Source organism: Euphorbia lathyris, chromosome 7 (genome assembly GCF_963576675.1).
Source record: "Euphorbia lathyris chromosome 7, ddEupLath1.1, whole genome shotgun sequence".
Classification (NCBI taxonomy): Eukaryota; Viridiplantae; Streptophyta; class Magnoliopsida; order Malpighiales; family Euphorbiaceae; genus Euphorbia; species Euphorbia lathyris.
The window spans coordinates 23,398,760-23,414,862 of NC_088916.1; the positions used below are offsets into that span (position 1 = coordinate 23,398,760).

Genomic DNA, 16,103 nt, shown 5'->3' on the forward strand with positions numbered 1-16,103 from the left:
TACCGAAACATATCATGGTATACACATTTCAAACTATAAGATCCGTCGATATACGTCAATATAACATATATATCGACACTTATCGGCACATATCGACATATAAGACTAACTCCTCTATCGATATTTGACATATATCTACGATGTATTCTCGTGATAGCTGTCGATATTGATCATATATCGACAGATATCGACGGAAGATCAAGAGACGTTTTTCTAGAATGATCTGTTAATGAGCATTAAATGCAGTTAATGATCACTTTGACTTTCACTCTTTTTCGAATATCACTCAATCAATTAAATATGAGTCTTGTCTATTGAGATTCCCCATGAACATTACGGTTCTTTCTCCTATAAATATACGCTTTGTTTGTTCATAGTTTATTCATTCTAGTAAACTCTTAAACACTCTAGAGCCAAAAATGGAAGCGCCACCTCCACCACCTCCTCTGCTTGAATTCGAAGCACCAATAGCTTCATTCAGCGATTCGTTCCGTGAAGGGGACACGGACGAAATAATCCGCTTCATGCGGGGCATGGCGAACACTATGTCTTTCGCTGCAAATGCCATTACTGACCATCTGGAGTCAGTTAAGGAAAAAAACAGGCGGCTGAAGAGGATAATTAGGCGCCTCAAAAGGCAGTTGGAGAAGTCCAAGATGGTCTACGCTGACGCCCTTTTGGGTCCTGAGTATCTGAATGTTTAGTTTATGTATTTTTTTGTTTTTAATGTTTATGTATTTTTGTTATTATGTGTTTTGTGTTTGTGTCTCTTTTGTTTATGTGTTCTGTGTTTGTCTGTTATGTTTTATACACTTTTTTATTGTGTTTTTGTTCGTTTTTTGATGTTTTATGTACTTTTTTTCTTTATTATAATATAAAAATATTGTTCTTATCTATGTTTTATGTGTTTTGTGTTTGAATCTTATGATTTAGAATAGAAAATCACATTTAACTGAGGTCGATATATGTCGATAGTCATCAGCTATCGACGCAGATATGTATGTCGATATTCATAAGATATCGACAGATATCGACCATTTCTGGAAAAAATCGCAGAGTGATGTTCCAAACCAAATGCATCTTCCTACAACAATGTCACTGTTTTTAGGGATTCGCACGACCAGGAATAACATGAAAAGGCAACTGCAACAATATATATTGGGTTTTAGAGAAACAAAATGCTACATCTTAACCATGAATGGACGAAGCTTTAAATATTGTAAATAAATTAAAAACTTACGTGATTGTATAAAATCTTGAAGCACAAACTGTGGGTTGGATTGATTGTTGTTCGTAGTCTGTAAATTGATTTGTTCTTTAGAGGGAGAGAGCGCGTGCGAGAAAAAGAGAAAGAGGGGAGAAGACAACGTTATAATAAAGTTAGAGAGGAGAGCAAGATTGAAATTTAATTAATCAAATGTGTTATTTTTGGTGAGTTTTTCAAAAGAAATGAGAAAAGAAAACTAACCCCGCTAGTTTTGTAATTGTCCCTTATTATTATTATTATTATTTTTCTTGTACAAGGGGCATAGAAAATAACATCAAATTGGGCAAGTTTAGATGGCTATTTTAGGATATTTCAAAAGTCCAAGCAGCTGACACTTTTACATCATCAAGCAACGTGGGGCTACCTTGCCATTAGCATGAATTAAAACGTATCTGATCACCTTCAACTGATTTGAACGCTAAAAAGTAACATTCTTACAGGACTATAATTGCAGAGCAGAGCAGAGCAGAGCAGGCCCCATTTTTGAAAGACCCAGTCCAGTGGAGTGGGACTTTTGCCCCAATCTGCTGTTTCAGCCATTTCTTCAACCTCTTTCTCCTCGGGTCTCCTTTCTGCTTTTGCTTTTCCTTTGAAGGTAATTTTATTGCATTCTAAACTCTGTAGAATCTGTGAATTTCATCGCGGCTGTTTCAGGTAGTTCAATTAGAAGAGTGTAAATGGCAGACGACAATGAGAAGAAAGTCACCCGCGTTCTATTTTGTGGACCGCATTTCCCTGCTTCCCATAATTACACTAAAGAATACTTGAAAGACCATCCTTGTATACAGGTAATTTTACTTTTCTCCATTTCACAATTACACTCCACGGTAGTGATTTTTATGTATTGAACTGTTCGATTTCAAGTTGCCTTAGGTTGATTGTGTTCCCCTTAGTGACGTTCCTGATGTTATAGAGAATTACGATATATGTGTTACCAAAACCATGCGGATTGATTCTAGTATCATATCTCGTGCTTCCAAAATGAAGCTTATGATGCAATTTGGTGTTGGTCTTGAAGGTATTTGCTAGTTTCCTTACTTTATATCATCATTTTTCAGCATTTTTGTTGCTTAGTTGATTTATTGTTTTGTTTTGATAAGCTCAATTTCCTTCCTTGAAACTCTTGTATACACACACAGGTATTGATATTGACGCGGCTACAAAATGTGGAATCAAAGTTGCTAGAATTCCTGGTGATGTGACCGGAAATGCAGCTTCTTGTGCTGAAATGGCTATCTATTTGATGTTAGGCCTCCTTCGGAAGCAGGTTGGTTTATTTGATCTAGTCAAGTATAAGGCTTTGAGATTCACTTTTGCTTATTTGGTGGTTGTATCTTCAATTACAATAAACTATGAAATCAGGTATGTATGTACTTCTTTTCAACTTTCAAATTACTGCACATTGTGCTATGCCAATTGACAGAAGGAAAACAATGAAACTTCAAAATGCATTGTTGGCATTCAACGTCAAAAGAATCAGCTTCTCAGCACTATAGTTTACTATTTAAGCTCAGAGAAAATTATGCCAATTAGCTGTTATGGCATGAATAAAGATATGTTAGGATGAACATGTGGTATTATCAATAATTCTGTTTTGATAGAGACCGGGCCACTGTATTTGTGCTTATCATGTTTTCTGGTTTCTATGTCATCATGTTTCCTCACCTCTACATCTTGGTTTCATTAGTAGGAGGCAACATGTTCACAATTTATGATTCCAGACTGCAGGTTTAAAACATTTTGTCTACTACTATTAAGTAGGTTTGTACTTTGTTTGAGTTGTCTTTTGCCTTTGTCCATCTAGGCATCATGTCCATGTTCTTTCATATACATGGGCTTCAGAGTACTATCATTATTAAGTTTTCACTGTTTCCTTGAATTCTAGGACCAACCTTTTATGTTATGCTAACTTGTAGTATGGTTGCAGAATGAGCTTCAAGTCTCTGTGAAGCAGAAGAAGCTTGGTGAACCAATTGGTGAAACACTACTTGGCAAGACAGTAAGTATAGCTTTGTTAACTTTTTGATGGAATAGTTCTCTTTGTTTATGTTCTTAAGCATTTGCACATGATCAATTCATAAAAATCACTACTTGGCAATACAGCAAGTATATACTGTCCTCATTTTTATGGAACAATCTTCTCTGTTTTTGCTCTTAAGCATTTGCACATAAACTGAAAAATGTATCTTGCTTTCTCCGTTTGATAACGGTAGGAATATTAGTGAATATACAAGGTCTTATACTGTTCTCACTACATTAGTATATGTGAAAGAACTTAGTAATTGTTGAATTGTCAACTAGTTATACAAAAAATTGGAATTCATGCGCGCTCTTAGTTTGAGCATTCAAATCGAAATCCAAAGTAAGGAGTTCCTTCTTAATAGCCATAGAGGATCTACAGATCCATGTTAATTTAATCTTTGTGTGAATTTAGTAGACAGGAAGAACTTAATTACTGCACTGCCTTTTGTTTTAATTGAGATGGTGAGAGGAAATGCTGATTTTAATGTGTGAAAAGGATTAGAAACCTTGTTATATTTCTGTGCATCTATCAAATAAATAATTGTCTTGGAAAAATTAATTGTCGTTGAGATTCATTTACAGTCCAATTTGTTTTCCCACTATTCCATATCTTGTTTTATGTTTAAGGTATTATTATCACCTTTCATGTACAGGTATTCATTTTGGGATTTGGAAACATAGGGATTGAGTTGGCAAAGCGCTTGCAACCTTTTGGTGTAAAAATTATTGCTACGAAAAGGAATTGGAGATCAGAATTACAAGTTTCTCACCAACCAAATGGTATATAACTAATCACTGTAACATATCCATTTCTGATGGATTTTTCTTTATTGAATTCTCTTATACCTACAGGTCCTGTTCAGAATCGTGTCGTTGAGGATATGGTTGATGAGAAGGGCCATCATGGAGATATTTATGAGTTTGCTGGCAAAGCTGATATTGTGGTTTCCTGCTTGAGCATGAACATAGAAACAGTGAGAATATTTTCCTCCCATGCTTTCAAATTTTATCATCTTATTGGCTTCTCTAGATGCATTTTTTATGTGTTTTAGAACATGTGCAGGACTGATAAATTATGCTCATTTCTAAGGCTGACACAATGAACTATTGATCAAACATTGTTATATTGAGTGCATGGCCAAAAAATTATATCATCATTATACTATAGTTCGTTGAAGCTCTTTCTTATACTTGTTGGTTAAAAGCCTCAACAAAATACACTTATTGTTATTGACATCGGTTATAGTTTTGTCTATCTTATTTCTTCTACATCTTTGTGTTTATATACAAATATATAAATAGCATGTAGTCAACTTTACATTGAAATCAGATCTTGTAAGGGTGTTTTATTAGTGTGTGGTTCAAAGCATGCAATGTTACAGGTTGTATTGTAATTGAGCTGATTACTGTGTTCAATTTAATGCTAAAGTATAAATTAATAAACAACTGGACAGTGAGGTTTGTATATGATGCTGGTGTCTTATATTTCGGCTGGGCCTTTTTTTGTTTCTCTTTCTCAAAATTTGGATTTTGAGGTTTATAGAAGAATGTTTTCGTGTTTATGACCTTATCAGTTAACATATTATCACATCCTGCTTATTTTAAATGTTATAGGTTCTAGTTTTGTCCATCTTTTCTATCTATTTCTTTTCATTTCAAAACAAGTGGATACAAATGAGCTTCATTTATTTACATTGATTCTGGAAATTGTAATGTTGTTTTAGGTCTGTGGTTCATAGCAATCAAATTTTGGAGATTAAGATTTGAATAAATCATTGTCTCTTGTTTGTTTTCTTTCTTTTTCTTTTTATCTTTTTAACTCTAGCAATATGATATAAAAAGGAATATGTTCTGGGATTTTTGAATTCCGGTTATTAAAATAGTATATAAGCTTATAATGTTGTTCTCTGAAGATGTTTTTTGAAAGTTATGATGTTGGTGACACGATATAAAGCTGGAAACTACCTTTTTACCTTCTTACTGTTGTACTATTCTATTGTTTTTTCATGTCTCTATGCTATAAGATTTATTATCTAACCCTTAATTTTTTGTATATTTACTTTCAGGCAGGTATTGTGAACAAATCATTCATCTCTTCGATGAGAAAGGTTTGTTTTGTATGAGCTACTCAGATGTCCTTTTCATTTTTGTGTGAAAAAACGTGAACGTATATGTCCTTTTTGTTTCTAATGTGGACTCTTCTGCCCTTTAAAATTTGGATGCTTCTCTTAATGATGCATCAATTAGATAAAATAGAAGGGAGTACGACTCTGTTCTTTTTGACTGAATTTAAGTAAACTGAATTGAATGCTACTGAATGATACTGAACATAACTGAACTTTACAATAGTGATAATATTAGACTTTAATATAATTTTAATGATAATATTTTAAATTAATAAGCTTATAATAATAATAATAATGGTTCTAATAATAATAATAATAAAAATAATAAATAAATATACTATGCCTTGGGAGGTCATGGGTTCGAATCACATCCGGGTCTGGTGGGGATTTTTCTTTCTTCTTTAATGTAAGCGCATTGCGCAAATTTTTTTTTTTTAAAAAAAAATATACTATTAAAGATAAAACTAAATTAATACTTGAACTATTATTGAATATCAAATAAAAGCTCGGCTCGACTAGGCTTGATAAAAGCTCTGGAATAATATTGAATTATAATTGTAATAAAAAATGATAAATTAATATGTAATAAATTATAAATTATTGATAAATAATTATAATTATAATAAATAATGATGAATTATATATAAATAATACTAAATTATAAATTATATATATATTATAAACAATAGTAATAAATTATATATAAATAATTATAATTATAATAATATGATAAATTACTGAATGCTGAACTGAATGCTACTAAACTGATATTACTTATACTGAAATTAAGTGACAAAGAACAGGGTCTACCTTCTGTTAAATGATTTATTTAGTAAATTACTTTGATGTTATAATTGAATGAAATGGGAGGTCATATGTTAGAATACTTAATTAGAGTAGTGCAGTTTTCTTTTTCTTTTTTTGTGAGTTAATTTGGTATGTTTTCTGCATGCTAATATGCGAACACATGTAAATGAAGGGAGACCAATTTTCATTGGAACATTTTCCTAGTTTTGTGTGTTACAGCAAGGATTGCAGTGGGGATTTAGATGTTTGAGATTAAGGCTTAGTTGAGTTGATTATTTGGGTAGATGTTAAATGTTCTAAAAAGGTTGTTTGGTTCTTGTGTTGGGTGCATTGTCTAGTGGACTTCTTTTATATCATGGTGGAATGTCTTATCTCGTACAACTTATATGCCAAAAATGAAGTTTCATTAGCAGTGATGGTAACAATGGGAAATCATGTGGGCTCTGTCATTTTTCTTTTCTTGGAATTATAGAGCTGAACAATTAGATAGGGACTAAATTCCTTAGCTCTTCATAATTTCATGGAAGCGCAATGCTGTGTTTCTTGTATAGAGTTCTGCAATTATCAGTCAACCTTGAATTTTCTATCAGTCGGATGCTCATCATATGTTTCGGGGAACCAATCAATCCACAAATCTTTTTTTTTTCAATGTTTAAGGTGATAAAGATTATGAAAACTTGTGCATCCTATTTCAGTATCCTTCCTGAAACTCCTATAAGAACTAAGAGGTGGCTTATCTTGCTTTATAGATCTTATTGCTTGGTGCTTGAATGTCAAGTTGCAGCACACATTCTTAAGAAAATTACACTTTTCGTAACATTTGGATTTCATTAGACATATGTGCCAATGTCTTAATTTGAAATCATCACTTTAGTGCTGGAAAAGATGCACAATTGTATTGCATCTTATAGCTCAAGGGTTGCTCTAGTATCGTCTAGAAAGACGACCTGATGAAGGAATACCCTGCATGCATGCATTGATATTGAATAGAAAAATACATTGAACTGGTCACAAATACTGTAAATCACTTTGTTCTGCACCCTTTGTAAATCCCATATTTGTTGCCTGTTTGAAATAAGGACATGTTGGGTTAAGAAATGTTGGAAGCACTCTCTTAAATTACATGGGAGGTTGTTCTAAAAACAAATAAGCTCTTTTGTGTGTCAGGGATGAAGGGTGCTCATTACTTGTTAAGATGAGTAAAATAATAATTGTTGCAATTAAGAGGTTTAAAATTGTGATTGTGGTGAAGGATGCAACTTGTATTAAGTTCTTGCAATCCAATTGATGCTTTTCTTTGCTATGTTGTACCACGTTGAATGAACAATTATTTTTGTCAACTATAGGATACTTGTGACTTGCTATCTTAATATAACTTTGATGTCTTTTCTCAGGGTGCTCTTTTGGTAAATATTGCTCGAGGAGGTCTCCTTGATTACGAGGCTGTTGTAGATCACCTTAAGTCTGGCCATTTGGGGGGGTTGGGCATCGATGTTGCTTGGACTGAGCCATTTGATCCTGATGATCCAGTGTTGATGTTTGATAATGTCTTAATCACTCCACATGTTGCAGGGGTAACAGAACATTCTTACAGATCCATGGCTAAGGTATGAATCTTGAAAATTCTTCCTTATGAGGAAACAACGAATGACTTTGTTCCGGCCTATGGCTTAAGCATACTTTGGAATACTTGAGCTGTCAACTTATTGATATAATATGATATGACTCCAATTTTAATGTGGTATTATTTTCCAGTTTTTAACCTGTCAAAGATGTTAAAACTCTACATTAATGGTCTTATATTTCTTATGAAAAGGGCTATAACTTTAAGGTGTTGAAGTTGAAACTTAATGGTGACATGACATGGAAATGTATTTCTAACAAAATAAGCCCAACCTCAGAAGGAATATTATCCAATTTTTGTGCAACCTCAGAAGTAGAAGGCTAATCCAGTACCACCTGTAAATTGTAATACATGAACATACAGAAGGATTAAGAACTCTCTATCCTAGCAAGGGAATACAATCAACAATATATTTTATGAGCAGTCTAAGCTATTCAATTATTAATTTATTCTGTAGACACAGGATTGAACATATTATTAGCATTTAGTTCAATAAGATGTGAAATCTCTTGCTTTTCTTTTATGTTTCATTTCGTTTGATCACAGCACAAAACAAAATTTTCCCCATTTATTGTTATGATGTTATCAGAAACAATTTAATGTTGCTTGTTTATGGAACACTTGAACATTTTGAGTCATGGATTAGAAAATTCGTGCAGCATGATGTGTGCTAAATGTTGGTTATACTATTACAGGTTGTTGGAGATGTTGCACTTCAATTCCATGCCGGCTCCCCTTGGACTGGGATAGAGATTGTGAACTGATTCTCTAGATACCCTTTATAATTGGATTTTCATTCACTCATCCTCATCCCTTCAGTCTTAACCCACTAAAGATCAGTACGCAACAATATATTATACAGATCAGTAGGCAACCATACATCATACAGTGCCTGGAGAAGGTGACCAATTTCACTCTCTCCTGAATTTGGCAGAGAATCGTGTCGAGTTTGATGGGGAGAAATTTATTTCTATCTTCACTACCTGGGGATGGATGCATTTGGTCAATTTTCTTCAATTGTATGTTGAAACTTTCCACTATTCCAGCTTGATTGTATGAGATGGATGCCTGTGTTCATATTGTGAATATTCGTAAAAGCGCTGATGTAAGTGTCAATGGACAGTTGTTATTAGTGAGGGGATGAGTATGTGATGTAATGAATAAAATCCGTTGTGATTCCAGAGAGATAGGAAGATTCTCAGATAGCTAAGTAACTGTGCCAAAGTCTTTCAGGACAGCAATTGCTTCCTTAACATTGCATCTTTTACCTCCCCTCCCTCAGTTTTGCTTCCCCTTCTCCGAGTCTGCTACTTCTATTCCAAACCCTTTCAACTGCCTTTCAGTCGGGTAGATTTATAAGGAGGCGCTTATATGTAGTGAAAGAAAATGAGACAAAAAAGAAAAAATTGCGACAAATGAATACGTGTTAGTGGTAAATGAACTACCGAAGTAATTCAAATACCAACTGTGTCAATTGACTCACAAAATGAAAGTAAATACGAACTTATACAAATAATGCAGTCTAGAATAAAGAAATCAACCTCATCTTGTCTACAATTCTTTCAACCGTTTGAAGCAAGGCTCCTCTTCCTCATCACAACTTCTTTCACTGCATCTCTTCAACTTGCAACCCCCTTCTACCATCATTCCCATACCAATATCTTCACACTCAACCCCTGAATTTTCACAATATCCCGAATTGGAGATATCATCATAAACTAAACGGGTTCCACATTTTCTTACTTCCACACCTGGAGCAGAGGACTCAAATGAAACTCTAAGAGAGTGGCAATTGTTCAGCCAATTTTGTTTACCAAATCCGATCCGGGAATGAAACCCCATCCAAAGGTGATCACTCTCAAAATATGGAAGTCTGTAGATGAGAAATTTGAAGCTAGGCCTCGTCACAGATTTCCCAATCGCTTCCAACTTGCAGTAAATGGCAATGTCTGAAGCTGGATTGTCACTGAGGAAATGACTAGTTATAAGAACAGTGCATACAGCCAGTCCTTTAAACTTTTCATTGTACCAATCTGGAGACAACTGGATGGTAACTGACGGGCCCATCTTTTGTTCACAGAACCAGTCTGGAATTTCCGTCCCAGGAACAATAACATCAAACCTATGGCCTGAATGCGGGGAGGCATCCTGCACAGAAAAATTACCATGATGAGAGAGAGCTTGAGGGAAAGAGAAAGGAGGAGTTAGTAAGGAAAGAGAAAGGAGGAGTTAGTAAGGATCATGGAAGGACCTGGAGCTGACTCATTGGCAGAGACTGCAAATGGCTTCTTAAGAATTCAAATGCCGTACTCCCACTGCTTTGATTCACAGCAAGTTTAAAGCAATTAGTAAAGTAGAAGATTGGCCACATCCATGCATCTGCAATTGCTTCTGGACTTGACAGAGTGTCTAGAGAGTTGCAATTATTCGCAGATATTTCATGTATTGTTGCTGGAAGCTTTCGCAGAGCCTTAAGACTCTTGCATTCGTCTAAAAAGAGATACCGCAGCTGAGGAAGTTGGCTGATGCTTGCTGGCATATTGACGAAATTATTTTTGCCAATATTCAATATCTCCAGTGAGGATAGGTAGTGAAAGTCTTCAGGGATCATTTCCTCTGAAAGGTTGCAGTCACTGAGGTCTAATTCTTTTAGAGAATGCAAACCTTTTAAAGAAGGAAATGATAAACCAACAAAGCCATGTCTTTTCCACAAATAATTCAGCGACCAACGAGATGCTATCGGTTTATTTCCACAGAAGGATAATGTTTTCAGATTTCCCAATAATCGAATGCTGGATGGGGGTTGTCTTATAGCAGTTTCACCTAAATCCAGCTTCTCTAATTTCTTAAGATCCCCCAAGCTCTCAGGTAAATGATCAAGCTTTAAGCAGCCAAATAGATCGAGATTTTTAAGAGATCCCCAAAATTTGATCTCGCTTGGAAGACTCCCAAGGTTTTTACAATTTCTCAAACTCAAGAAAACCAGCCCAGTCAGATTCTTCATTGAAAGAGGAAGTTCAGCTATGGAAGTTCCATCTAATGTAACGGTTGATAAGTGTTCCATACTGCCTACAATCTCTGGAAACTTTCCAAGTTTTGTGCAGCCAGAAAGAAGTAATTTATTCAGAGATTCCAATTCAATGCTTTTCGGAAGGCTCTTGAGGCTGTTACAGTCCTTTAGATTCAAAAGAGTAAGCTTTTTGAGAGCTCCAATGGATGGATGAACCTTAGAGAGGAAAGTACAACCTTCAAGAATCAACGTCTCAAGATTTGGTACTCCTGTGAAGTCCGGGGTTTCAGTCAGGCACTGGGAATGACTGAGATCAATGAATTGCAACTCTTTCAGCTCCTGTTAAATAGGCACAAAAAGAAATGAGCAGACCAAATTAGCTGCCCAGACCTCCTAAATCATTCCAACAAAAAAAAAAAAAAAACACAAAGAAACACCCATACCAGGATTCCTTTCCAAAGCTGTGTAATGGAGCTGTGTGGCATCTCGATCATAATAATCTTCTTAGGATTAAAGTTTGAAGGCAAACATTTCAGGGGATACCCTTCCCAACTGAGACACTTCAGTTGGTAATATAAACATTCAAACTCACCGGAGAGATGTATTTTTCGGTCTCCATAGGCACCATGGACATCAAGCAGCCTTAGATTCTTCATCTTCATGAATGCCTCAACACTGAACTTCTTCTCATCCAATTTCGACAAGTCAATGACCATGCATTCAACATCTTCTGTCCCCTAATATCCAAAAGATGAAACTGAGTGACACTAGATAAGATCTCATTGAGATTATAAAATAGATGCATACATGAAGGTTGCTTCTTAGCAAGGGTTGTGGAGCTTCTCATCCATGCATGGTTTATGTTTTAATTGTTTTTTAAGAATTAAAATTCTATTCAGAACTATATTTACACATTTTTATGAATTAGAAACAGCATAAACCTCACTTACCGATTCTTGCATCAATACTTGGAGAGCATCCTCATGATCCCAAAGTCGGCTACGTTTGCCAGGATCTTTCAGCGATTGTTGGCGCACAATCTCCCGACCCATGTCTTGTAGCAAATCATGCATTCCTACAGTGTTATCCAACATAGTTACCAGAGAATGATCAATAAGCTCACCCATTCCACTTTCTGGAAAAAACCCAAAGCTATTTAAAAGTTTTGCTACATAATCTTTGTCATGTCCTCGGAAATAACATGCTATATCAAGAAACATAGACTTATTTGAGTCACTAAGTCCATCGAAACTTATTTTAAGGGTTTGCTGAATATCCTTGTTAAAATGTTTTTCTAGTCTGTTAAGTGAAGCAATCCATTCTCTCTCACTCCTACCATATAGGGAAGAACCCAAAACTTTAAGTGCCAAAGGGAGACCTTTACAATAATCAATAGCAAGCATGGAGAGCTTCGTAAACTCTTCTGTACGATATTTCTGTTTAAAGGCATACCGGCTTAGGAGCTCAAGTGCATGTTCCTCATTTAGATCCCTTACCTCATACACAAAATCCACTGAATGGCTAACTAGCAAGTGTCTATCTCTAGTTGTTATAATGATTCTACTTCCAGGGCCAAACCAATGAAGCCCTGGTAAAAGTTCTAGTTGTTTTGAACTACTGACATCATCAAGAACAACAAGAACCTTCTTACGGTGGAGCCTAGCCTTAATTGGACCAGGATTTGTTTTTAGCTTGTGTATGTTCAGGTTGTCATCATCTAACAGGATAGAAAAGAGTTCTTGTCGCAGACTATCAAGTCCCATTTTCTCTGATTCTTCCCTGACATTTGCAAGGAAGCAGCAGCTATCAAATAGAGCAGATATGCGGTTATATACAACCCCAGCAATTGTGGTCTTTCCAATACCACCCATTCCCCAAATTCCTACAATGCGAGCATCTGAAAATCCGATATTTAATAGCCTTTCCACTTCTTCTAAGGAGGATTCTATTCCAATCAGGCCCTCAGTATCACTTGATGGTGTATGATTTAATTTCTTCAATATTTCATCAACAATTTCATTAATCAGTTTGGAATCAGGCCTGCCACATACAACAGAAATTGGTTGTAAACTGGAATATCAACAAAGAAATAAAATTTAGATAATAGATATTAACTCATTTCGCTAATCGACAACAGACATTTCATTTTTTGCTACATTGAATAGTGAATTTGTCCTTCTCAGTAAATCAGAATATTTAAATCAGAGTAAAGAGGAAAAAGGGCTATCTTTTAACTATTAGTAAAGTTTAGGAAGATGAGACGTTTTTATCAAATATTATGGTCATTCTAGCTATGGATATGTATCTCTGTACATACAAGGGATTGTTATTAATCAAATCACATTGGCATGCATCATATCTACAAAAGCAATCATAAAAAAAAAAAAAAGGGCGGCCCGGTCGCATTACGCGTCCCCGCTGAGCGAGGGTCCGGGGAGGGGTCCCACCACAAGGGTGTATTGGGGGCAAGCCTTCCCTTGCCAATTTAATTGGCAAGAGGCCGCTCCTAAGACTCGAACCCGTGACCTCTGGTCACACGACAACAACGTTTTACCGTTGCGCCAAGGCTCGCCCTCTTACAAAAGCAATCATAATGGCAGAAAAAAGGAAGTGTGAATTACATCACCTAATATAACAAGATTTTGCATCATACCATAGAATCCATATATATAAAGAAATGCAGACAACAAAGCAGTAAACTAAAATCCTGAAGGGATTTCAGACTTCAGAGGAAAGAGTTATAGTTCTTCACCCCTTTTTGGTCAAAGAAAGGTGAAAATAGAAAGACAAAATAATTTATAGTTCAGAAGATTGCTATGTACAGATACTTAATTATGGATATTAATTTAAAACATTAAGACATCAATTATTCCTACAATGATATATTCAAACATTAAGCATTTTGCATCACGCAAGTACAGTGTAGGTTGCAGCTCGATAAGGTTGGCACCTATAAGGGAACCATCCATTGTTTGTGTCAAGATGGTCTCACAAACGGAAGGGGTGTGAGCTCTATGGAAGGGTCTGAAGGGATTGAGTCCTTTCGCGATGCACCTGACACTCAAATACTCTCTGCGAATGGGGTCGAATTTGGTGTTTCAGGGGGCTTTTAGGGACTCCGAGACTGGTCAGATAGTAATTGTGGGAGACTTATGGCGGGAGAAAAAGAGGCATGTTTTAAAGACAAGGGGGTGCTGTATTGAAACTAGAAAGATAAGAGTTCTTGCTTGAGCTTAATTTAACTCAGTAATTTCGCCTTTTTTTGCCCAGCAAGATTTTATTCAGTGGATAATGAATTCTACTATTTTTTCCCCATTTTTATACAGGATCTACAGCTTATGTGTTCCTTAGTAAGGAAAGGTATTTCGCAGAAATATATTGACATTATAAAGGATATGTATAAGGGAGCTTGCACGAGTGTATGTACCAGTGTTGGAAAGACCGAAGAGTTCCCTAGTAAGATTGGAGTGCATCAAGGTTTCGCACTTAGCCCATTTCTTTTTGCCATCGTTATGGATGAATTAAGGAGTTCACTTCAACATGGTATGCCATGGTGCATGTTGTTTGCAGATGTATGGAGAGGAAGTTGGAACTATGGAGACAAACTTTGGAATCTAGAGGCTTTAAATTGCATTGCAACACATAAGCTGCTAAAGAGCTGCCTTTTTTTTATTGGGTTGTTTCTGCTAAAGATATATTCAACACTAATTAATCCTCCAAGCTGCTAAAAAGCTGTTTTTATTTTCCTTGAAAAATAACTGCTAAAAAAAACTCCCAAAACAAAAATTACCTAAAAACAGCGGAGTCAAATCCTGATAAATTGGCAGCATCCTTCAAAGCAGCTTTCCATTTCTTGACCAAACGCATATCTCCCTTAGCTTGCTCCTTTGCTCTATCAAATCCTTTCCCAAAAACCCCAGTTTGGTCCTCCACTTCAGAAGGATCTACCCTGTAGAAAACAGGCAAAGCGATCTGCCCATGAGCTTTCTTGCATTCCATTATATGCACAAGCTCATCTAAACACCATGGTGAATCAGCGTAATTCTCTGAGAACACAATTACCGAAATCATCGATCCTTCAATTGCTTTTATCAGCTCCGGAGTGATCTCTTCTCCTCTATCAAGTTTGTTATCAATGAAGGTCTCAATTCCCTTTTGATACAAATCTTTATAAAAATAATTAGTAAAATTATCACGGGTGTCTTTACCCCTGAAACTAATGAACACGTCATACTTCCATTCAGATGGAGTGGAAGAAGACGAAGAAGAAGAAGAAGCCGCCATAAGCGCAGAGATTGTTAAAGCTACAGATTAACGCGGTTTTATTCTCGCCATAATCCGCCAGGAAGCATCAAAATTCGGTAAATCAAACAAATGAAGAATTGGAGGATCGGAAACAGAAGAAGCAGAGAAAAGCAAAATTAAAAGCACTCCTCACCGCGTGAGCAGTGGAAGAAGGAAGAAAATAATAGAAATTGACAACACAAAGAAGTAGAGAGAAACAGAGCGGAAATGGTGAACGGAATATACAGTAAAGTCAACACTGAGCCAAGCAATTGCTTCCTTCAATTTTTGTCCAAGCTCCGTGACTTTAATTTTTTAGCCTCCTCACAATAAATAAATACATAAAAAAAAATGTCAAAGCTTTTATTAAACCCCTAATCCATTAGAAGTTTAAGGATTAAGTTTCCATATAATTATATTTTGTAGATTGAATCTTTGAATTTGTATAATTTTAAGGATTAAGTACGTAATATTAATTTTCAAACACTGAGTTCTTCTACTAGCCTTCGTACTCAATTTAAGCTAGATTATTAGTGAATCATTCAATATGTTGAAAATAAAAAACCACAAAATTAGTGATGCAGGCATCTTTCCACTGGCCACGATCCCGAGGCCAAGAGGACGAGGAGCTTAGTGTCAAAGCTAACAAGGGTTATGGAGAGCCATCCAAGGAGGAGGGAAGCAGCAGTAGTCATCAAGACACGCGGAGCGTGTCTATCACTATGCGGAGCGTGCCGAACCCAATCCGGGAAGAGAGTCCCGAAGGTCATCCACGCGGGGCGTGCTTCCTCATACACGGAGCGCAGATCAGACGTCCGGAAATAATGCTACCCAGGAGGTCAACTACACGGGGCGTGTCTCCGAGGCGCGGAGCGTGGAGCGAGCTTTCGAAGTGAGTTCTGGCCAGGAGGACAGGTACGTGGGGCGTACTTCCGGGGACGCCACGTGTGAAACCCGTTGACG

At 36.1% G+C, this 16,103-nt stretch overlaps 2 protein-coding genes across 5 annotated transcripts; one reads left to right on the forward strand and one right to left on the reverse strand.

Annotated features, from left to right (window-relative positions):
* Positions 1–1,621: 1,621 nt before the first annotated feature.
* LOC136200939 (uncharacterized) lies at positions 1,622–9,099 on the forward strand. 3 transcript variants are annotated; one of them, XM_065991442.1, is made up of 10 exons: positions 1,622–1,830; positions 1,922–2,055; positions 2,141–2,285; positions 2,407–2,534; positions 3,195–3,266; positions 3,943–4,069; positions 4,142–4,263; positions 5,356–5,397; positions 7,617–7,829; positions 8,542–9,099. In XM_065991442.1, the coding sequence occupies exons 2-10, from the start codon at positions 1,945–1,947 to the stop codon at positions 8,608–8,610; spliced, it is 1,029 nt and encodes a 342-aa protein (XP_065847514.1). In that variant the 5' UTR covers positions 1,622–1,830; positions 1,922–1,944; the 3' UTR covers positions 8,611–9,099. The 3 variants fall into 3 exon arrangements, with proteins under 3 accessions (XP_065847514.1, XP_065847513.1, XP_065847515.1); XM_065991441.1 differs by having other exon boundaries at positions 1,623–1,862; XM_065991443.1 differs by having other exon boundaries at positions 1,624–2,055; positions 2,132–2,285.
* A 134-nt stretch (positions 9,100–9,233) lies between these two features.
* LOC136200938 (disease resistance-like protein DSC1) lies at positions 9,234–15,452 on the reverse strand. Of its 2 annotated transcripts, none has more exons than XM_065991439.1 (5): positions 14,647–15,452; positions 11,807–12,896; positions 11,300–11,593; positions 10,098–11,195; positions 9,234–9,994 (listed from the first exon to the last, which is right to left on the reverse strand). In XM_065991439.1, the coding sequence occupies exons 1-5, from the start codon at positions 15,138–15,140 to the stop codon at positions 9,398–9,400; spliced, it is 3,573 nt and encodes a 1,190-aa protein (XP_065847511.1). In that variant the 5' UTR covers positions 15,141–15,452; the 3' UTR covers positions 9,234–9,397. The 2 variants fall into 2 exon arrangements, with proteins under 2 accessions (XP_065847511.1, XP_065847512.1); XM_065991440.1 differs by lacking the exon at positions 14,647–15,452 and adding an exon at positions 14,284–14,436.
* Positions 15,453–16,103: the final 651 nt, after the last annotated feature.